This window comes from Pristiophorus japonicus, chromosome 16, assembly GCF_044704955.1.
Source record: "Pristiophorus japonicus isolate sPriJap1 chromosome 16, sPriJap1.hap1, whole genome shotgun sequence".
Lineage (NCBI taxonomy): Eukaryota > Metazoa > Chordata > Chondrichthyes > Pristiophoridae > Pristiophorus > Pristiophorus japonicus.
Window position 1 is genome coordinate 77,808,321 of NC_091992.1, and position 23,766 is coordinate 77,832,086.

Sequence of the window (23,766 nt, forward strand, 5' to 3'; positions counted from 1 at the left end):
GAGTGTCTCTTTGCAGGCACTGGTTATAGAGGCCTAGAGGGCAGACCAAGCGCTGTGGGCATTCAGCATCTCGGTCATCAAGGCACGCCAGGTTAGCTGTGAGGCGTTGACTGTAAAGGGCTCTCTTAGCTGGGTCCTTAAGTGTCCTGGCATTGACCTTTTTGCGACAATTGGGTAGGTAAGGTATGAACAGTAGTGTCCTTGCTAGATGGTTTGTTTGCTTTTGACACCAGGCAACGGGTGAAATCACATCTTGAACAAAAAGCAAAATACTGCAGATGCTGCATTTTGAAACAGAAAATGCTACAACAGAGGCAGACTGACTGGCATTGAAACTGTAGCTATCTGGACAGTTTTGTGTACTGGCCATTGCTTTGCCGGAACTTGCTACCGCTTGTCATATTTTTTTAAAAAAGACTGAAATTTCCCTATTCAGCGCAGAATGAAAACTCATCGCAGGCACGACTCCAAACACTGTCACTGAGTGACACAACCAGACTCGCTATTGACGCATTGAGGCCAGTTGTTAAACAAGTTGCTTTGATTTGGTCTTGTGCTGACAATGTCTCGGAAGATGACTCTTTGAAATCTTTCATTTTCCAAAATCGGAATGCTGATAGCCCAGGACATTCTTGTAAAACGCTCAGGGAGAGCCACAACAACAATTTGCATTTATATAGCACCTTTAATGTAGTAAAATGTCCCAAGGCGCTTCACAGAAGTATTATCAAACAAAATTTGACACTGAGCCAAATAAGAAGATATTAGGACAGATGATCAAAAACATGGTCTAAGGATTAGGTCTTAAAGGAAGAGAGCGAAGTGGAGAGGTTTAGGGAAGGAATTCGAGAGCTTGGGGCTCAGGCTGCTAAAAGCATCATCACCAATGATGGAACCCATTTATCCCGACTCTCTGGTTTCTGTTAGATAGCCAATCCTCTATCCATATCTAATATATTACCCAAACCCTTATCTTGTGCAGTAATCCTTTATGTGCCTCCTTTTCAAATGCCTTTTGGAAATCCAAATACACTACATCTACTGCTTCCTCTTATTGTCTGTTTTTACATTTCTTGGTAATTTACTCTCAATCTATCTTCTCTTTCTTTATTATCTTTTAGACGTCCTTTATTGGTTTCTAAAAAAATTCCAATCCTCTGGCCTATCACTAATCTTTGCTAGATTGTGTGTTTTTGTTTTCAATTTGATACCATCCTGTACTTCCTTAGTTAACCACGGATGGTTCATCCTTCTCTTGCAGTCTTTCTTTCTCACTGGAATATATCTTTGCTGAGAGTTATGAATTATCTCCTCAAATGTCTGCAACTGCTTTTCTACCGTCTTACCCTTTAATCTATTTTCCCAGTCCACTTTAGCCTTGTCTTCATACCTTTGTAATTGCTTTTATTTAAGTTCAGGGCACTAGTTTGATACCCAAACTTCTCGCCCTCAAACTGAATTTGAAATTCTAACATGCTATGATCACTCTTCCCTAGAGGATCCTTTACTATAAGATCATTAATTAATTGTATCTCATTACACATTACCAGATCTAAAATAGCCTGTTCCCTGGTTGATTCCACAACATATTGTTCGAAGGAATCATCCCGAATACACTCTATGAATGCGTCTTCTAGGCTATCTTTGCCAATTTGATTTGTCCAATCTTTATGAAGATTAAAATCGCCCATGATTATTGTTGTACCTTTCTTACAAGCCTCCATTATTTCTTGATTTATACTCTGTCCTACAGTGTAGCTACTGTTAGAGGGCCTATAGACTACTCCCACCAGTGACTTCTTTCCCTTCTGAATGTAGGTCAGCGAGCACGAGTGATGTGCATGGAGTATTCCATACTCTGTTCTGTGGAGATGTAGTATAATAGATGTGTTTATTTGTACCAACTAAATTGCAGCCGTTTCTCTGATTGGCTCTCCATTATCACATGACCTATTTCTGATTGGTCCCCTTGGAGGATAAGCCATATCCTGAAGTTTTTCTGGAATCTGTAAATGGAACCACCTAGTCAAACTTTGCACATTGTAACATGATCCATTTGGATTTCAGAAGTCAGAAAGAACACAACCCTCCCCCAACCGAAGTCCCCCCTTACCCCAGCGCAAGTGAATCCCCGTTACCCCAACACAAGTGCATCCCTCCCCCAGCCTAAGTCCCTTACCCAAGCACAAGTGCATGACCTTACCCCTCCCCCACCATAGATGGAGCATTGTGTGTGGTATGAAGTGAATAGTGACAGTGTCGTGACTTCTGGATTTCATCCACTCCAACAATGTTGGGGTGTGCGTGTAAAGGGGGCTGGAAGAACATGATTTGCCTTCCCTGAGTTCCCACTCTTTCCCCCCTGCCTCTTCCCCCCCCCCCCCCCATCCATCTCTCTCTTCCCAGCCCCCCCTCCCAAAACAAGGCTCTCTTTCTCCCTCCCCCCCGCCCCCCCCCAGACTCTCTCTTTCCCTCCCCATCCCCAACCAGGCTCTCTCTTCCTTCCCCCCCCCCCCCCAATCCAGACTCTCTTTCTCTCCGCCACCCACCCCCCCACCCCCCCCAAACCAGGCTCTCTCTTGCCCCCTCTTCCCCACGCCCCCCCAACCCCCTTTTCCTGGTCACTCGCCTGCTCTCTCTGCCCACTGCTCTCCCCTGGCTCAGGGCCCAGTGGGGGACACGGGGCTCAGGGCCCAGCGGGCAATGTGGTGTTTGGGGCCGGTTCTGGATCGGGTGGAGGGGAGAGAGGAGGATGCACGCACAGAAAAGAGTTTGTGGAAATTGCGCTGGGGCAGGTGGGGGATGGGGGGGGAGTCGGAGACTATTTGTCCTAACTCGCTTCAGAAGCCGAGTTAGATCAAATAGTCACTCCGTAGTATGATTGTCTTAGCTTTACACGCATTTCCAGCAGCGAGATAATGAAAGTCTGGTTTGGTGTTCATCCATGTGAGATGCAATCACCTCCCTCTGCTGGCTGTAAGGAATCCATGTGAAATGATTTGGGGCCAGTTTCAATCTATTTCCAAATAGGAATGAGACCACAGTGCAAAACTGCTCATAATTCAATGCAAATTGAACTGAGAGAGATGTTGAGGATGTCTGGTATGTGAAATGGGAGACTGGTGCAGCAATGGGTGGTGATTAGAGGTTGCGGATTAGGCCTATTGGATAAAAATGAAAGGCGCTTTAGTCACATCTAACTCGGTCAGTACCTGATGCAGGAGTTGCAACTCTGGGTACTTGGTACAAAGGGCCGAAAATTGTGGCCTCACTAGGTGCCTACAAAGTGTGCACGCACCCGGCGAGGCCTCGCAAAAGTTAGGTTCTTGGCACGCAATGCACATGCGCCAAGAACTGGCTTTTCCAATTTATCAAAATTTCTTCTAAAACCCTATTAAAACACTTTTTTAAATTATAAAAAATATTTTTTCTCAAACATTTAATTACATTCAATTTCAATTAATTTTAAATATGTGAGGTGTTTTTTTTTTATTTATTGTGTTGTGTTTCTGTGTTTTAGGGGTGGGTTTCTCATTGATAGTAATGGGAGCTCATAAAATCAGTGTTCCCAATATTATCAATGAGAATACTAGATAGTGATTGGTGGACCAGGCTCTCACGATTCCAGGATACGTATCTGTATCTGGAAGACAGGTCCCCGTACGTTGTGTGGCGACTGAAGGCCTCCGACCAGAATCCTACGTTGCTCCGGGACCACCAGGTATTTGCGTAGATTTGTTTCGGGTCAGAGTCGTTTGTCCGAAGGAAGCCTCCGATCGCAAGTTCCCCCCATTCCATTGACATCCCGTGCTTTTGAAGACCATAAGCCATCAAAACAAAATCTCAATTTTTGAAAAGTTACACTTTGGGAATTTAAACACTGTTTAACTCTTTAATGCATTTCCATACGCCGCCGTGAGATTTGTGGGTACTCTGATTTAAACCCACGTGGTACTGCAGTTTAACTTTACAGTCTGTTCTGTTTATCAGCTGCTTCAAGCAAAGTCTGGGGGGCGAGGTTTGGGCACGGACCCGCCGAATGCTGTGGAGCTGGAGAACAGGCTGTCAGCCATGCAGAAACAGCTGAAAAGCACAGAGACTGAGCAACAGGCAGCCCTGCAGACAACAGAGATCAAAATCATCCAGCTGGAGAGTAAGGTACAAGAGCGGTTCAGAGCTTGAGTGTTACATCAACGCACCAGTCGCTGACACTACATTAGGAGGGACAGTAAGTTGTGTGGGCGGGAGCAGGAAGCTACAAAGAGACATAGACAGACTGAGTGGGGAAAACTGTGGCAAATGGAGTTCAATGTGGGGAATTGTGGGGATCCACTTTGGATCAGAGAAAGACAAATCGGAATATTTTCTTAATGGTGAGAGGTTTTGGATTTTCGTTTTTTAAGATTTCGGGGCGTTAATGATGGCATGGCGGTCCTGATGCTGCCTGGAAAAAGTTTGCGTCTCAGCCAGCAAAGTTGGGCAGCTGGGCCCTGATTGTGGGGCGAAGGGGTAAGGGAGGTGTGGGCGCTAGACTGGCTGAGCATGGGAAAATCCTGAGCTAAAGAGCTGGCCTTGAAGCGCTCAGAGAGAGGCCTGGTGGGGGGGGGGAAAGAAAACCTGTAAAAACCCACGATAAACATTCGCAGTATATAGCCCACGCCACCACAACATAAATCGCCCCCAAAAAAACCCACACTCACTCACCTGAGGTGGACATTACTTACCTCACTGCAGCTGTTACAGCTCGGACCGCCCGCTTTCACAGTCATTCCCACCAGGGGCGCTACGCATCACTACAGGTCGGGCGGGAGTCAAAAATCGAGCCGGTGTCGCAACCAGGGGTGTTGCACACTGGCTCGCCTCTCCCGGGCGGTAATGCTACGTGCCCCGCCGAAACTGGCCCCGAAAACCCTGGGGTGGCGCTGGTAGCTGGCCGCCCGCCCAGAAGAGCTCACCGCTGCCACTGCCGCCCCTCCGGGGCGAAAACAAAGGCGGACAACAGTGGAAAATCCATCCCTAAGAAGCTGTAGAGGAGCAAAGGGATTTAGGTGTGCAGGAACATAAATCAACAAGGCTAGTGTACAGGCACAAAAAATAATCAACGTTTAATGCAATGTTGGTCCACATCTCAAGGAGGCTGGAATACAAAAGTGAGCAAGTGATGCTTCAGTTGTACAGAGCCTTGGTCAGACCCCATCTGGAGTACTGCGTTCAGTTTTGAGCACCACACCTCAAGAAGGTTCTCAGCGAGGGTACAGTGCAAATTATACCCAGAATTATACCGGGGCTTAAAGGATTAAATTAAAGGTTGCACAAACTTGATTTATATTCCCTTGAGAGTATAAGTTTGAGGTTTGATCTAATAGAGATGTTTACAATGATAAACAGATTCAATAGGGTAGATACAGAGAAACTGTTTCCTCTGGTAGGGGCATCCAGTACAAGGGGGCATAGTCTTAAACTTTGAGCCAGGCCATTGTGGAGTAAAATCAGGAAGCACTTTTTCAGACAAAGGATAGTGGAAATCTGGAATGCACTTCCCCAGAAGGCTGTGGATCCTGGGTCAGTTGAAATTTTCAAGACTGAGAGCGCCAGATTTTTATTAGATAAGGGTATTAAGAGATATGGATCAAAAGGGGGTAAATGGGGTTGAGGTACAGATGAGCCATGATCTAATTGAACGATGAAACCGGCTCGAGCGAGTAAATAGCTTCCTCCTGTTTCTATGTTCCATGATGCTTCTAAAGCCGAAAGTATTTGTAGTAGAGCAAAGCTATCTCTCAGTCGCCTCTTCAAGCATGTCTGGCAAACCTCTTCCTATTTGAGATGGGTTTTTTAAAATAAAAATGGCATTGCTGCTAACAAACCAATCCAGTCACTCCCACTCTCAGAGCAGCTGGTGAGAGCTGACGCTGCCAGCGCAGTATCACAGAGACTGACCGCTCGTGATTTTCCTATATTATAAAAATGCAGCAAAAGTGGACGTTGGAATTGGCCAGAACTATCTTTTCATCTGTGCAATGTGGATTAGAATCCAGTTCGGACTGACCCGTTCAAGGTCAGAACATGCTGGAAATCTCAGCGGGTCGGGCAGCATCTGTGGAGAGAAACAGAGTTAACGTTTCCGGTCGGTGACCCTTCGTCAGAACTGGAAAAGTTTGAGATGTAACAGATTTTTAAGGAAGTGCAGGGGCCGTGATAGAGGGAGGGGAGGAAAGAACAAAAGGGAAGGTCTGTGATAGAGTGGAAGGCAGGAGAAGGCAGCCCATCATCCCTGTTGTCTCTCTAATCTCTCCTGCCTTCCACCCTATCGCAGACCTTCCCTATTGTTCTTCTCTCCCCTCCCCCTATCACTGACACTGCCACTGCCTTAAGAATCTGTTATATCTCAAACTTTTCCAGTTCTGACAAAGGGTCATAGACCCGAAACGTTAACTTTGTTTCTCTTCCTAGATGTTGCCTGACCCACTGAGATTTCCAGCATTTTCTGTTTTTATTTCAGCAGTATTTTGCTTTTGTTTTTATGTTAACACTCAGCTCTCTGACGACGCAGAAGTTGCACTGAAATGGGTTTGCAGAGCTCCAGTCCATTGTTTAATGGACACCGGCCCATACTACCAGACTGTCCATAATTAAACACAAGTCGGTAACTTCATTCAGACACAGCTGGTGTGGAAAATGAAAAACTTCACATCGGTGCAATAAGGGGAGCTTTTCAGTGTTTGACTCTATCTAACCTGTGCCGGACCTGCCCTGGGAGCACTTCTGATACTGGGCCCAAAATGTGAAAGAATGTTTCGCTGCACACAGCTGACATTGCTTACCGTGGTAAGCCGCAAAAAATCACTATAAATATAAAATAAAGCAAAAGCACTATGAAATTGAGATTTTTGGATGGGTAATTGGCAACAAACCAGCAGAGAAAAACATTGTGCACTGGGGTTGGTTGAATTGGTTCATGCCATGAGCAGTACAGCCTCTGTTAATCAGCAGTGTAGTGTTCGTTTCATCATCATCATAGGCAGTCCCTCGGAATCGAGGAAGACTTGCTTCCACTCTTAACATGGGTCCTTAGGTGGCTGAACAGTCCAATACGAGAACCACAGTCCCTGTCACAGGTGGAACAGACAGTCGTTGAGGGAAGGGATGGGTGGGACAGGTTTGCCGAATGCTCCTTCCGCTGCCTGCACTTGATTTCTGCACGCTCTCGGCGATGAGACTCGAGGTGCTCAGCGCCCTCCCGAATATACTTCCTCCACTTCGGGAGATCTTTGGCCAGGGACTCCCGGGTGTCAGTGGGGATGTTGCACTTTATCAGGGAGGCTTTGAGGGTGTCCTTGTAACGTCTCCGCTGATTTACAGTGGTTCTGTTATAGTGTAACTGCAGCCGGAATCCAGAGTTGAGGCAAACTCTGACACCGGTGCGGACCAAGACTCCAAGGTGGACAGAGTCTCGCCCAACTCCATTCCAGAGTCTGGCCAGACCTTTGTCTGATTTATGCTACACTGCTTCACACCAATGCTAAGTGTAATGTTTGCACCCTGTGAGAATGCTCACAGGTTTGTAGAGCTGTTGAGTTGGAAGTGGCTTAGCCAGTCATGTGATATTCACAAGACTCAATAAAACCCCAGCCAGTTGGGTTCGGGGAATCCACGATGAGGCAGGTGGTTGTGAGCCTGGTGCATGAACTGGTAATGTGTAGTGTGATTGTTAAACCTTTCGCTGATAAACCAACTAGTTCTTAATAGCAATGTGTTGCTATGAATTCTTAAGCAAAGAACCCATGAAGCAAATACATTACACTCTATCATCATCATAGGCAGTCCCTCGGAATCGAGGAAGACTTGCTTCCACTCTTAAAATGACTCCTCAGGTGACTGAACAGTCCAATACGAGAACCACAGTACCTGTCACAGGTGGGACAGATACTGGTTGAGGGAAGGAGTGGGTGGGACAGGTTTGCCGCACGCTTCTTCCGCTGCCTGCGCTTGATTTCTGCATATAAAAGTGTATAAAAGAAAGAGTGTAAATGTAAAATGGAAAAGCACTGCAGTACAGTACCACCATGAAAGCAGCTGAAGCAGAGATAAATCCTTCACTGTGCATCCTCTTGGGAAGGAGAGCGAGAGTTCTCCTATGCTGATGTTTTGTGTTTAGATGATCTGTTAATTGTGTTACGGTTTCTATGTACCGGTAACTAAAAATAGTGATGAATTAATGTTCTGTTTGTGTTTGCGCAAGGTGCGAAAGTTGGAACTGGAGCGAGAGCAGCAAAGGATCCTGCTGGGCAGCCTCCAGCAGCAACACAGCGACGATCTCGAGCTGATAGAAAACGCACACCGGTGAGAAGGGACGGGTGCAAGCAAGCAAAGGGCGGGCCAAAGCTTTATGCAGATAAAGGGAGATTCCCCAGGACTAAGATTGTGTGTAACGACAAAGGAACTCCAAACCAACAAAGGGAAAGGGCTTTCTGTGCAGGTGAAAGCAGGAGGCGTAGTCTGTCTCGTGGTGCTTGGATTATATTTGAATATTTTGACACATTATGGTGAGTTATGTGCTGGCAAATGGAGCACTCTCCTTTTTAGGCGTCAAATGTTCCTGTAAACTGGAAGGAAGCTAATGTAGTCCCCTTCTATATAAAAAAGACAAAACGGACCCGGTAACTATAGGCACGCTAATCTGACATCAGTAATCGGAAAGATGCCTGAGGGCATTATTAGGGATGCAATATATCGTTACTTGGATACAGAGGGACATATTAGGGACACCCAACATGTCTTCCAAAAAAAGGTCATGTCTTTCAAATTTGATAAGAACATAAGAAATAGGAACAGGAGTAGGCCGTACAGCCCCTCGAGCCTGCTCCGCCATTCAATAAGATCATGGCTGATCTGATCGTGGACTCAGCTCCACTTCCCCACCCGCTCCCCATAACCCCTTATCCCCTTATCGTTTATGAAAATGGCTATTTCTGTCTTAAATTTATTCAATGTCCCAGCTTCCACAGCTCTGAGGCAGCGAATTCCACAGATTTACAACCCTCTGAGAGAAGAAATTTCTCCTCATCTCAGTTTTAAATGGGCGACCCCTTATTCTAAGATCATGCCCTCTAGTTCTAGTCTCCCCCATCAGTGGAAACATCCTCTCTGCATCCACCTTGTTAAGCCCCCTCATAATCTTATACGTTTCGATAAGATCATCTCTCATTCTTCTGAATTCCAGTGAGTAGAGGCCCAACCTACTCAACCTTTCCTCATAAGTCAACCCTCTCATCTCCGGAATCAACCTAGTGAACTTTCTCTGAACTGCCTCCAAAGCAAGTATATCCTTTCGTAAATATGAAAACCAAAACTGCACGCAGTATTCCAGGTATGGCCTCACCAATACCCTGTATAACTGTAGCAAGACTTCCCTGCTTTTATACTCCATCCCCCTTGCAATAAAGGCCAAGATTCCATTGGCCTTCCTGATCACTTGCTGTACTTGCATACTATCCTTTTGTGTTTCATGAAAGAGAGAGAAAACGGGTAATTATAGAAAGGTTAGCCTGACATCAGTAGTGGGGAAAATGTTGGAATCAATTATTAAAGATAAAATAGCAGCACATTTGGAAAGCAGTGATGGGGTCGGCCCAAGTCAGCATGGATTTATGAAAGGGAAATCCTGCTTGACAAATCTAGAATTTTTTGAGGATGTAACTGGTAGAGTGGACAAGGGAGAACTAGTGGATGTGGTGTATTTGGACTTTCAAAAGGCTTTTGACAAGGTCCCACAAAGAGATTGGTGTGCAAAATTAAAGCACATGGTATTGGGGGTAATGTACTGATGTGGATAGAGAACTGGTTGGCAGACAGGAAGCAGAGTGTCGGGATAAACGGGTTCTTTTCAGAATGGCAGGCAGTGACTAGTGGGGTACCGCAGGGCTCAGTGTTGGGAACCCAGCTATTTACAATATGCGTTACTGATTTGAATGAGGGAATTGAGTGTAATATCTCCAAGTTTGCAGATGACACTAAGCTGGGTGGCAGTGTGAGCTGTGAGCTGTGAGGAGGATGCTAAAAGGCTGCAGGGTGACTTGGATAGGTTAGGTGAGTGGGCAAACGCATGGCAGATGCAGTATCATGTGGATAAATATGAGGTTATCCACTTTGGTGGCAAAATCACGAAGGCAGAATATTTTCTGAATGGCGGCAGATTAAGAAAAGGGGAGCTGCAGCGAGACCTGGGCGTCATGGTACATCAGTCATTGAAAGTTGGCATGCAGGTTCAGCAGGTGGTGAAGAAGGCAAATGGTATGTTGGCTTTCATAGCTCGGGGATTTGAGTATAGGAGCAGGGAGATCTTACTGCAGTTGTACAGGGCCTTAGTGAGGCCTCACCTGGAATATTGTGTTAGTTTTGGTCTCCTAATCTGAGGAAGGATGTTCTTTCTATTGAGGGAGTGCAGCGAAGGTTCACCAGACTGATTCCCAGGATGGCAGGACTGACATATGAGGAGAGACTGGATCGACTGAGCCTGTATTCACTGGAGTTTAGAAGGATGAGAGGGGATCTCACAGAAACATACAAAATTCTGACGGAATTGGACAGGTTAGATGCAGGAAGAATGTTCCCGATGTCGGGCAAGTCCAGAACCAGGGGACATAGTCTAAGGATAAGGGGTAAGCCATTTAGGACTGAGATGAGGAGAAACTTCTTCACTCAGAGAGTTGTTAACCTGTGAATTCCCTACCGCAGAGAGTTGTTGATGCCAGTTCATTGGATATATTCAAGGGGGAGTTAGATATGGCCCTTACGGCTAAAGGAATCAAGGGGTATGGAAAGAAAGTAGGAAAGGGGTACTGAGGTGAATGATCAGCCATGATCTTAATGAATGGCGGTGCAGGCTCGAAGGGCCGAATGGCCTACTCCTGCACCTATTTTCTATGTTTCTAAGCACAGGTACCCCCAGGTCCCGCTGTACTGCAGCACTTTGCAATTTTTCTCCATTTAAATAGTAACTTGCTCTTTGATTTTTTTTTTGCCGAACTGCATAACCTCAAACTTTGCAACATTATACTCCATCTGCCAAATTTTTGCTCACTTACTTAGCCTGTCTGTCATTTTGCACGTTTTTTGTGTCCTGCTCACACATTGCTTTCCTTCCTATCTTTGTATCGTCAGCAAACTTGGCTACATTACACTCTTCTTCCAAGTCATTAATTTAGATTGTAAATAGTTGGGGTCCCAGCACTGATCCCTGCGGTACCCCACGTACCCCACTAATTACTGATTGCCAACCCGAGAATGAACCATTTATCCCGACTCTGTTTTCTGTTAGTTAGTCAATCCCCTATCCATGCTAATATATTACCCCCACCCCCTTGAACTTTTATCTTGTGCAGTAATCTGTTATGTGACACCTTGTCAAATGCCTTCTGGAAGTCCAAATAAACCACATCCACTTGTTCCCCTTTATCCACCTTGTTCGTTACATAAGAACATAAGAACATAAGAATTAGGAACAGGAGTCGGCCATCTAGCCCCTCGAGCCTGCTCCGCCATTCAATAAGATCATGGCTGATCTGGCCGTGGACTCAGCTCCACTTACCTGCCCTCTCCCCGTAACCCTTAATTCCCTTATTAGTTAAAAATCTATCTATCTGTGACTTGAATACATTCAATGAGCTAGCCTCAACTGCTTCCTTGGGCAGAGAATTCCACAGATTCACAACCCTCTGGGAGAAGAAATTCCTTCTCAACTCAGTTTTAAATTGGCTCCCCCGTATTTTGAGGCCGTGCCCCCTCGTTCTAGTCTCCCCTACCAGTGGAAACAACCTCTCTGCCTCTATCTTGTCTATCCCTTTCATGATTTTAAATGTTTCTATAAGATCACCCCTTATCCTTCTGAACTCCCAACGAGTAAAGACCCAGTCTACTCAATCTATCATCATAAGGTAACCCCCTCATCTCCGGAATCAGCCGAGTGAATCGTCTCTGTACCCCCTCCAAAGCCAGTATATCCTTCCTTAAGTAAGGTGACCAAAACTGCACGCAGTACTCCAGGTGCGGCCTTATCAATACCCTATACAGTTGCAGCAGGACCTCTCTGCTTTTGTACTCTCGCAATGAAGGCCAACATTCCATTCGCCTTCCTGATTATCTGCTGCACCTGCAAACTAACTTTTTGGGATTCATGCACAAGGACCCCCAGGTCCCTCTGCACCTCAGCATGTTGTAATTTCTCCCCATTCAAATAATATTCCCTTTTACTGTTTTTTTTCCCCCAAGGTGGATGACCTCACACTTTCGGACATTGTATTCCATCTGCCAAACCTTAGCCCATTCGCTTAACCTATCCAAATCTCTTTGCAGCCTCTCTGTGTCCTCTACACAACCTGCTTTCCCACTAATCTTTGTGTCATCTGCAAATTTTGTTACACGACACTCTGTCCCCTCTTCCAGGTCATCTATGTATATTGTAAACAGTTGTGGTCCCAGCACCGATCCCTGTGGCACACCACTAACCACTGATTTCCAACCCGAAAAGGACCCATTTATCCCGACTCTCTGCTTTCTGTTCGCCAGCCAATTCTCTATCCATGCTAATACATTTCCTCTGACTCTGCGTACCTCTATCTTCTGCAGTAACCTTTTGTGTGGCACCTTATCAAATGCCTTTTGGAAATCTAAATACACCACATCCATCGGTACACCTCTATCCACCATGCTCATTATATCCTCAAAGAATTACAGTAAATTAGTTAAACATGATTTCGCCTTCATGAATCCCTGCTGCGTCTGCTTGATTGCACTATTCCTATCTAGATGTCCTACTATTTCTTCCTTAATGATAGTTTCAAGCATTTTCCCCACTACAGATGTTAAACTAACTGGCCTATAGTTACCTGCCTTTTGTCTGCCCCCTTTTTTAAACGGAGGCGTTACATTAGCTGCTTTCCAATCCGCTGGTACCTCCCCAGAGTCCAGAGAATTTTGGTAGATTATAACGAATGCATCTGCTATAACTTCTGCCATCTCTTTTAATACCCTGGGATACATTTCATCAGGACCAGGGGACTAGTCTACCTTGAGTCCCATTAGCCTGTCCAGCACTAACCCCCTAGTGATAGCGATTATCTCAAGGTCCTCCCTTCCCACATTCCTGTGACCAGCAATTTTTGGCATGGTTTTTGTGTCTTCCACTGTGAAGACAGAAACAAAATAATTGTTTAAGGTCTCAGCCATTTCCACATTACCCATTATTAAATTCCTCTTCTCATCTTCTAAGGGACCAACATTTACTTTAGTCACTCTTTTCCGTTTTATATATCTGTAAAAGCTTTTACTATCTGTTTTTATGTTTTGCGCAAGTTTACCTTCGTAATCTATCTTTCCTTTCTTTATTGCTTTTTTAGTCATTCTTTGCTGTTGTTTAAAATTTTCCCAACCCTCTAGTTTCCCACCTTATACGCATTGGTCTTTGATTTTATACTCTCCTTTATTTCCTTGGTTATCCACGGCTGGTTATCCCTTCTCTTACCGCCCTTCTTTTTCACTGGAATATATTTTTGTTGCGCACTATGAAAGAGCTCCTTAAAAGTCCTCCACTGTTCCTCAATTGTGCCACCGTTTAATCTGTGTTTCCAGTCTACTTTAGCCAACTCTGCCCTCATCCCACTGTAGTCCCCTTTGTTTAAGCATAGTATGCTCGTTTCTGACACAACTTTCTCACCCTCAATCTGTATTATAAATTCAACCATACTGTGATCACTCATTCCGAGAGGATCTTTTACTAGGAGATCGTTTATTTTTCCTGTCTCATTACACAGGACCAGATCTAAGATAGCTTGCTCCCTTGTAGGTTCTGTTACATACTGTTCTAAGAAACAATCCCGTATGCATTCTATGAATTCCTCCTCCAGGCTACCCCGTGCGATTTGAGTTGACCAATCGATATGTAGGTTAAAATCCCGCATGACTACTGCCGTTCCTTTTTCACATGCCTCCATTATTCCCTTGATTATTGCCCGCCCCACCGTGAAGTTATTATTTGGGGGCCTATAAACTACGCCCACCAGTGACTTTTTCCCCTTACTATCTCTAATCTCCACCCACAATGATTCAACATTTTGTTCATTAGAGCCAATATCGTCTCTCGCAACTGCCCAGATATCATCTCAAAGAACTCCAGCAAATTTGTCAAACATGACTTCCCCTTCATAAATCCATGCTGACTCTGCCTGACTGGGCAGACCAGGCTAACTGGTCAATAGTTTCTTGCTTTTTGTCTGCCTCCTTACTTAAATAGGGGCGTTACATTTGCAATTTTCCAATCTGCTGGGACCATCCCAGAATCCAAGGAATTTTGGTAAATTATAACCAATGCATTCACAATCCCTGCCGCTACTTCTCTTAAGACCCTAGGATGCAAGCCATTGGGTCCAAGGGATTTATCTGCCTTTCATCCCATTATCTTACTGAGTACCACCTCCTTAGTGATTGTGTTACGTTCCTCGCCCTCTATAGCCCCATGACTATTCACTGTTGGAATATTGTTAGTGTCCTCTACCGTAAAGACTGATACAAAATATTTGTTCAGAGTTTCTGCCATCTCCATGTTCCCCATTACTAATTCTCCGCTCTCGTCCTCAAAGGGACCAACATTTACTTTAGCCACTCTTTTCCTTTTTATATATCTATAAAAACTCTTGCTATCTGTTTTTATATTTTGTGCTAGTTTACTTTCATAGTCTATCTTCCCTTTTCTTAATCATTTTTTAAAAGCTTCCCAATCTTCTGTCCTCCCACTAGTTTTGGCCACTTTGTATGCCCTTGTTTTTAATTGGATACCGTCCTTTATTTCTTTAGTTAGCAACGGATGGCTATCTTTTCTCTTGCACCCTTTCCTCCTCACTGGAATATATTTTTCTTGAGAGTTGTGAAATATCTCCTTAAATGTACACCACTGTTCATCAACCATCCTACACTTTAATCTATTTTCCCAGTCCACTTTAGCCAACTCAGCCCTCATACCTTCATAGTCTCCTTTATTTAAGCTTAGTACACTGGTTAGAGATCCAACTTTCTCACTCTCCATCTGAATTTGAAATTCAATCATGCTATGGTCACTCATTCCAAAAAGGTCCTTTACTCGGAGATTGTTTATTAATCCTGTCTCATTACACAGGACCAGATCTAAGATAGCCTGCCCCCTGGTTGGTTCCGTTACATACTGCTCAAGGAACCTGTCCCTTTTGCACTCTATGAACTCCTCTCCAAGGCTACCCTGACCAATTTGATTTTTTTCTGAAGAAGAAGTCACCAAGATAGTGGATGAGGGAATCCCAGTCGACATTTTCTGCATAAACTTCCAAAAAGCTTTTGACAAGGTACTGCACAAGAGGTTTCTTTGCAAGATCGAAGCCTCTGGTAATGTGGTAATAGATTGAGCTGGATTGAGAACTGGCTGGAAGGATGTAGGCAGAAAGTAGTAATAGATGGATTTGGATCTGTTTGGTGGTGTCCTGCAGGAATCGGTGTGGGGACTGTGCCTATTTACTATTTTTCTTAATGATTTAGATGTAGGTGTTGGGGGCAGGATCTTCAAATTTGCAGATAATACTAAGATCTGTGTGAGTGTTAGAACTGCTAGATGATGCTCAGTGGTTTCAGGCAGATCCTGATGTGTTGGGGAATTGGGCTCATGACTGGAAAATGATATTTAACTTGGATAAGTGCAGTGTTATGCATGTGGGCAGGGCGAATGCTCAGCATTCATACACCCTTCAGGGAAAAGCATTAAAGAAGGTGAAGAAAGAAAGAGATCTGAGCGTTCTAGTGCATAGATCTCAAGGTTCATGAGCAATGTTGTGAAGCAATAGTTAGAGCGAATAGAGTGTTGGGATGCATTCATAGGACAATTGACTATAAGACAAAGCATACTGTTTTCTTGTACAAGACGTTGGTCAGACCTCAGTTGGAATACTGTGTCCAGTTTTAGTCTCCTCTCATGTTAGGTGATATTGAGGTATGGAAAGGGTGCAGAGGAAGGCCACTCGTCTCATTTCCAGATTAAAGCATCTTAATTATCAAGATAGGCTAAAAGAGCTGGGACTCTACACTTTAGCGAAGGATAGACTTAGGGGTGATCTGATTAAGGGTTTATAAGATGATGAAGGGGCTGGATTGTGTTCCAGTTAACAGTTTGTTCCAATAAGTTAGGTAGGACCTGGGGTCACTATTTTAAGTAGTATAAGGCCAGATCTGGGTTAGATGTCAGGAGGTGGTTCTTTCCCCGGGGAACAGTGCACCTCTGGAACAGGCTGCTGACTCGTGCCAGTAAGTCGCTGAATTCCTTCAAGCGAGAGCTGTACCTGTTTCAGGCTGGGGCAGAGATCATCTCCTTACAACAGGTAGGCACTGCAGGGAGTTCAGGGTTAAAGTGATCTCCTGGACTAGTTTTCTGCCCCTCAACAGCAACAACAACAACTTGCATTTATTAGGCGTCTTTAACGCAGCGAAATGTCCCAAGTCATTTCACAGGAGCGTTAAATTTGATACTGAGCGATATAAGGAGATATTGGGACAGATGACCAAAACCTTGGTCAAAGAGGTGTGTTTTAAGGAGCGTATTAAAGGAGGAGAGAAAGGGAGTTCCAGAGCTTGGGGCCTTGGCAGCTGAAGGCACGGCCGCCAACGATGGAGCGATTAAAATCGAGGATGCACAAGATACCCGAATCGGATGAGCGCAGATGTCTCGGAAGGTTGTAAGACTGGAGGAGGTTACAGAGGTAGGGATGGATGAGGCCATGGAGGGATTTGAAAACAAGGATGAGAATTTTAAAATCGAGGCTTTGCCACACTAGGAGCCAATGTCGGTCAGCGAGCTACACACAAGGGTGATGGATGAACGGAACGTGGTGCGAGTTAGGATAGGGGCAACAAAGTTTTGGATAACCTCAAGTTTATGTAGGGTGCAAGATGGGAGGCCGGCCAGGAATATGTTGGAATAGTCATGTCTAGAGGTAACCAAGGCGTGGATGAGAGTTTCAGCAGCAGGTGAGCTGAGCCAGGATCGAAGTCGGACGATGTTACGGAGGTGGAAGTGGGCTGTCTTGGTGATGGAGCGGATATGCAGTCGGAAGCTTATCGCATAGAAACATAGAAAATAGGTGCAGGAGTAGGCCATTCGGCCCTTCGAGCCTGCACCACCATTCAATAAGATCATGGCTGATCATTCCCTCAGTACCCCTTTCCTGCTTTCTCTCCATACCCTTTGATCCCTTTAGCCATAAGGGCCATATCTAACTCCCTCGTGAATATATCCAATGAGCTGGCATCAACAACTCTCTGCGGCAGGGAATTCCACAGGTTAACAACACTTTTGTGAAGAAGTTTCTCCTCATCTCAGTCCTAAGACTATGTCACCTGGTTCTGGACTTCCCTAACATTGGGAACATTCTTCCCGCATCTAACCTGTCCAGTCCTGTCAGAATCTTATACGTTTCTATGAGATCCCCTCTCATCCTTCTAAACTCCAGTGAATAAAGGCCCAGTTGATCCAGTCTCTCCTCATATGTCAGTCCTGCCATCCCGGGAATCAGTCTGGTGAACCTTTGCTGCACTCCCTCAATAGCAAGAATGTCCTTCCTCAGATTAGGAGACCAAAACTGAACACAATATTCCAGGTGAGGCCTCACTAAGGCCCTGTACAACTGCATTAAGACCTCCCTGCTCCTATACTCAAATCCCCTAGCTATAAAGGCCAACATACCATTTGCCGCCTTCAACGCCTGCTGAACCTGCATGCCAACTTTCAATGATTGATGTACCATGACACGCAGGTCTCGTTGCACCCCTCCTTTTCCTAATCTGCTGCCATTCAGATAATATTCTGCCTTCGTGTTTTTGCCCCCAAAATGGATAACCTCACATTTATCCACATTATACTGCATCTGCATGCATTTGCCCACTCACCTAACTTGTCCAAGTCACCCTGCAGCCTCTTAGCGTCCTCCTCACAGCTCACACCGCCACCCAGTTTAGTGTCGTCTGCAAACTTGGAGATATTACACTCAATTTTTTCATCTAAATCATTGATGTATATTGTAAAGAGCTGGGGTCCCAGCACTGAGCCCTGCGGCACTCCACTAATCACTGCCTGCCATTCTGAAAAGGACCCGTTTATCCCGACTCTCTGCTTGCTGTGTGCCAACCAGTTCTCTATCCACGTCAGTACATTACCCGCAATACTATGCGCTTTAATTTTGCACACCAAACTCTTGTTTGGGACCTTGTCAAAAGCCTTTTGAAAGTCCAAATACACCACATCCACTGGTTCTCCCTTGTCCACTCTGCTAGTTACATCCTCAAAAAATTCTAGATTTGTCAAGCAGGATTTCCCTTTCATAAATCCATGCTGACTTGGGCCGATCCCGTCACTGCTTTCCAAATGTGCTGCTATTTCATCTTTAATAATTGATTCCAACATTTTCCCCACTACTGATGTCAGGCTAACCGGTCTATAATTACCAGTTTTCTCTCTCCCTCCTTTTTTAAAAAGTGGTGTTACATTAGCTACCCTCCAGTCCACAGGAACTGATCCAGAGTCGATAGACTGTTGGAAAATCATCACCAATGCATCCACTATTTCTAGGGCCACTTCCTTAAGTACTCTGGTCTGCATCCCAATCAGGTCCTGGGGACTTATCGGCCTTCAATCCCATCAATTTCCCGAACACAATTTCCCGTCTAATAAGGATATCCTTCAGTTTCTCCTTCTCACTAGACCCACTGTCCCCGAGTACATTTGGAAGGTTATTTGTGTCTTCCTTCATGAAGCCAGAACCGAAGTATTTGTTCAATTGGTCTGCCATTTCTTTGTTCCCCATTATAAATTCACCTGAATCTGACTGCAAGGGACCTACGTTTGTCTTCACTAATCTTTTTCTCTTCACATATTTATAGAAGCTTTTGCAGTCAGTTTTTATGTTCCCTGCAAGCTTCCTCTCGTACTCTCTTTTCCCTCTCTTAATTAAATCCTTAGTCCTCCTCTGTTAAATTCTAAATTTCTCCCAGTCCTCAGGTTTGTTGCATTTTCTAGCCAATTTATATGCCTCTTCCTTGGTTTTAACACTATCCTTAATTTCCCTTGTTACCCACGGTTGAGCCACCTTCCCCGTTTAATTTTTACTCCAGACAGGGATATTCAATTACTGAAGTTCATCCATGTGATCTTTAAATGTTTGCCATTGCTTATCCACCATCAACCCTTTAAGTATTCTTTGCCAGTCTATTCTAGTCAATTCACCCCTCACACTGTCGAAGTTACCTTTCCTTAAGTTCAGGACCCTAGTTTCCGAATTAACTGTGTCACTCTCAGGACACCAAGGTTGCAAACAGTCTGGTTTAGCCTTAGACAGTTGGTAGGGAGAGGAATGGAGTCGGAAGCTAGGGAACGGGGTTTGTGCTGGGATCGAAGACAAAGGCTCTGGTTTTCCCAATATTTTGGGTGGAGTAGCATGTATATATTTTAATACACAATTGTGAGCAACAGCCTGGATGGACCAGAGGGTCTGTTCCTGTCTGTCATTGTTCGTACGTTCACATCAAACACTCCCAGTGACAGTACTGCACACGTTAGATATAGAATAAAGCTCCCTCTGTACTTCCATCAAACACTCCCAGGGCAGGTACAGCACAGGTTAAATACAGAATAAAGATCCCTCTACACTGTCCCTTCAAACACTCCCAGGGCAGGTACAGCACGGGTTAGATATAGAGTAAAGCTCCCTCTACACTGTCCCATCAAACACTCCCAGGGCAGGTACAGCACGGGTTAGATACAGAGTAAAGCTCTCTCTACACTGTCCCATCAAACACTCCCAGGGCAGGTACAGCACGGGTTAGGTATAGAACAAAGCTCCCTGTATGTGTGTGTGAGCCCAAACCTCAGAGCAACACACTGACTGTAAGAAGCATTCTATGAGAATTTGAAAATGTTGAATTAGGGACACAGTTTTATGCTGTGGGCCCATGCCCCTTAAGTTGGGTTGGGACTGTCCCAACATATTTGAAGTAGAGCCCGATTAAGCCAATAAAACTTCATTGCCTTGGTTGGATTTGAATCAGATCCCAGAGGTGAAGAGCAATGTCTAACCCGCTGATCCACTCGGAATCCCAAACCTCGCTCCGCAACTCTCATTGTTCCCTTGCTGAACCCTGGTCTCGGTGTTTTGAAGGAAGAGATTTTTCACATGTCAGACTTGACATGAGCCTGTTCCTATGAAGAGCATCTCAGCGAGCCTGACCCTGTCCTCCCCCTATGTCCATGTATGCGCACTATCCAGCAGGGCTGACTGGAACGCAACCTGTCTGTTCAGGGTGGGACTGTTGCACTACCCCTCCCGTTGTCCAGAATCCAAGTGTCTCAGGTTGGAGTGGAAGAGATGGGGCTACATTTTTTCCATTATGGCCACTATCGCCCATTTCCAGCCTTAGTGCTTTTTTTATTTTTCAGGATCGCTGGAATATCGCCCATTTAAAAAAAACGCTAGTTTCACCTTTTTAATTTGGGCGATAGTCTTCGCGATGTGAAATGGGCCATAGCGATGTATCCAATCATGCAAGGCTGGTGTCCATAGCAACAGCCGTTCTGTGCATGTGCGGTTTTTTTTTCAGGCAAAGAACTTTTCCCGCAAGGGTTGACAGAGAGAACAGCGGACCTGGTCCCCATCAATAACATTATAGAACCTTTCTTTTATTCTAGCCTCTGTTGCTTTATAAAATAAAATTTGGTGTGGTTTTTAACGTGTGGTGGCTGGGGTGCAACGGCCACCACACGTTAAAAAAAATCCATGCACAGGCGTCTTCCGCCCTTCAGGATGTAGTTCAGGATCCGGCATATCATTGAAACACCTGTGAACTCATCTGCTTTCGGCATGGAAGCAAGTCATCCTCGTTCTGAGTGACTGCCTATGATGATGATAAAGTAAAATCTATCAGCCAACTGAGGTGAATTCCATTTTCTTCCTCATGGGATGACATACCCTAGTTCTGCTTCTACTTGTACTGTGGACCAGAGGGGGCAAAAATATATGATTTATTAACCCTTACATTACAGCAATGTACTTGTATGTAACTTTTCTCATTTTATTCTCCCATCTCTATTCTGCAGCATGTGATTAGTGATCAATACTGGTTGAGAAATTACAGGCCCACATCGCTATAAATGCCCTTAATTTGTTGTGAACAAATAAAAATGTGATTAGATGATTGGCAAGAGTCAAAAAGGCCCTTAAAATCACTCTCTATTTTGATTCTCCTGACAGTCTTTTACTACAGATCCTCCCTGTAGTGCCGAGTAATTGCAGCTTTTCTTCAGCGCCTTTTTGGGCCAGTGATCATTTGGGCGAATTGTGGGCAAAATGCCGAAAGTAGCACTCGGCGATAATCTGGGCCATAATCGAGCGCAAGTTTCCATTATAAGCACTATTCTCAGCCTTGCACGTGGATGTTGTCATATTTTTTTAAAAAGAAAGTGGGCCGGGTGATGCAGCTCATGCAGCAGTGCCGAAGGTTGGGCCGGTGATAAATGGGCTATAATCGGGCGCCAGTTTCCACTTTTCAGCAAATATGGGCAATAGCCTGCATCTCAGCTCTTGTATGGGCACTACTAAATGGGCGATGATGTGCCAAAAGTCTAGCCCATGGTCATAAACCAGGGGGCATAGATTTAAAGTAATTGGTAGGAGGTTTAGAGGGGATATGAGGGGAAATTTCTTCACCTAGAGGGTGGTGTGGGGGTCTGGAACTCACTGCCTGAAAGGGTGGTAGAGGCAGAAACCCTCACCACTTTTTTAAAAAGTACTTGGATATGCAATTGAAGTGCTGTAACCTACAGGGCTACTGACCAAGAGCTGGAAAATGGGATTAGGCTGGGTAGCTCTTTGTCGGCCGGCGTGGACACGATGGGCCGAAATGGCCTCCTTCCCGTGCTGTAAATTTCTATGATACACTCGATTAGATTGATCACCTCTTCCTGTTTTCCTCCCTCCCAGGAACCGCCTGAAGGTAATTGAGGCATCGTACCAGCAGCGGGAGGCTAGACTGCAAGAGGAGAACCAGAATCTCTCTGAGCAGTACGTAGCACGACAACAGAGCTTGGATCGAGAGAGATCGGAACTGATTGCACGTTATCAGCGTAAACTCACCGAGTTTGAGGAAGAGAAAGCCAAGGAGAAGGAGCGACTCCGGGAACTACAACGGTAAGAGGAAAGTATATAGCACAGATCGGCTGTGCCATACACACTGCCCACTTCAGTTGCCTCTTTTAACAAATAAAGCTCTATCCCTTTTAAATTTATCTTTGCCACTGTAATGTATTTGCTTCATGAGTTCTTTGCTTAAGAATTCATAGCAAAGCATTGCTATTAAGAACTAGTTGGTTTATTAGCCAAAGGTTTAACAATCGCACTACACATTACCAGTTCATCCACCAGGCTCACAACCACCTGCCTTATTGTGGATCCCCCGAACCCAACTGGCTGGGGTTTTATTGAGTCTTGTGAACATCACGTGACTGGCTAAGCCACTCCCAATTCAACAACTCTACAACTATTTTAGTGAAAACTATAAATCGTGCCCTCCTTAAAAGGGACACTAAAACCGACAAATTAAGCCAATTAAACTTTTTACATTATTGGATCAAATTTAAATTTGGTTGCCGGGGGTGATGATGCAGTCCAGTCCCTCCAGCGCCCATCTCTCGCGGAAGGCCGCGAGCGTACGGGTGGACACTACGTATTCCATCTCCAGGGACACCTTGACTCGGATGTAACCGCGGAAGAGAGGCAGGCAGTCAGCTGTCAACAGCTCTGCAAACCTGTGAGCATTCTCGCAGGTGCATACATTACAACCACCGACTTTCTGCCCTCTTCCATCTCCGGAAGTCATTGTCTCCTGGCTGCGAATACCTCTCCCTAATGTCCATTTTTCATGTCTGAGGTTTTGCTGTGTCGGCAGCTGATTCGACCATCAATGGTACCACATTATATCAGCTGATTCTGTCCTCTCTCTGTGGCCATGTACGTGCACTCTCCAGCAAGGTTCACTGAAGAGCAATCTGTAGCGGAAACTGTATCCAGCTTTTGTCTCCTTCTAGAGGACAATGCTCCAGTTAAAATGAGTTAGCTCAACACAGATAGGGATTGGACCTGGGACCTCCTGGTCTTCATCCAATAGGCCACAAGGGCTGCTCCGGTTTCTATCAGAAAATGTTAAAAGCCAAGCCGGTTATTTAGTTGGGCTGCACGGTTGTTTTGGGTTTGTGAGCTTCATCGTCGCTGGCCTTTAACCCGCAGGCAGTCGATCGCGGATATGCGAAAAGAGCATGAAGAGCAGCTGCAGCACGTAAAACAACTCAAGGAGCAGGAGATCGACGCGGTGACCAGTGCATCCTCACACACAAGGTAACATCATCCCAGTGCTCGGTGCAGCTCCAGGAGTGAGTAAATGGAGGGAACATATTGAAGGCATTCACTGTCGCTCTGCAATGAGGGACAGAGGTACTGAAAGAGCAGGAGCAGACCAATGTCCTTCTCTCTTTTTTTTTTTCCCTGCGTGGTCCCTTTAAATTTTCTGCAGCGCGCACGCGGTATCTCTTCCAGTGGCAGGAGCTGGTGCGCGGCCTGCGCGGGACCTCGCCATTGGTGCGTGGCCGCACACCTTAGGGGGAACATCGCAGCAGAGCGTGAGGCAGCTTTTTCCTTTGTTCATTCTGCGGGA

General features: G+C 45.3%; 1 protein-coding gene across 5 annotated transcripts in view; it reads left to right on the forward strand.

The window, feature by feature from the left end:
• Positions 1–23,766, forward strand: part of LOC139226609 (fas-binding factor 1 homolog) — a 200,164-nt gene that overhangs the window by 136,830 nt on the left and 39,568 nt on the right. For all 5 annotated transcript variants that reach the window (XM_070857473.1, XM_070857472.1, XM_070857476.1 and 2 more), the window contains 4 exons: positions 3,991–4,158; positions 8,243–8,343; positions 22,041–22,247; positions 23,343–23,450. In XM_070857473.1, the coding sequence (XP_070713574.1) occupies positions 3,991–4,158; positions 8,243–8,343; positions 22,041–22,247; positions 23,343–23,450 (584 nt within the window). The remainder of the gene's footprint in view (positions 1–3,990; positions 4,159–8,242; positions 8,344–22,040; positions 22,248–23,342; positions 23,451–23,766) is intronic.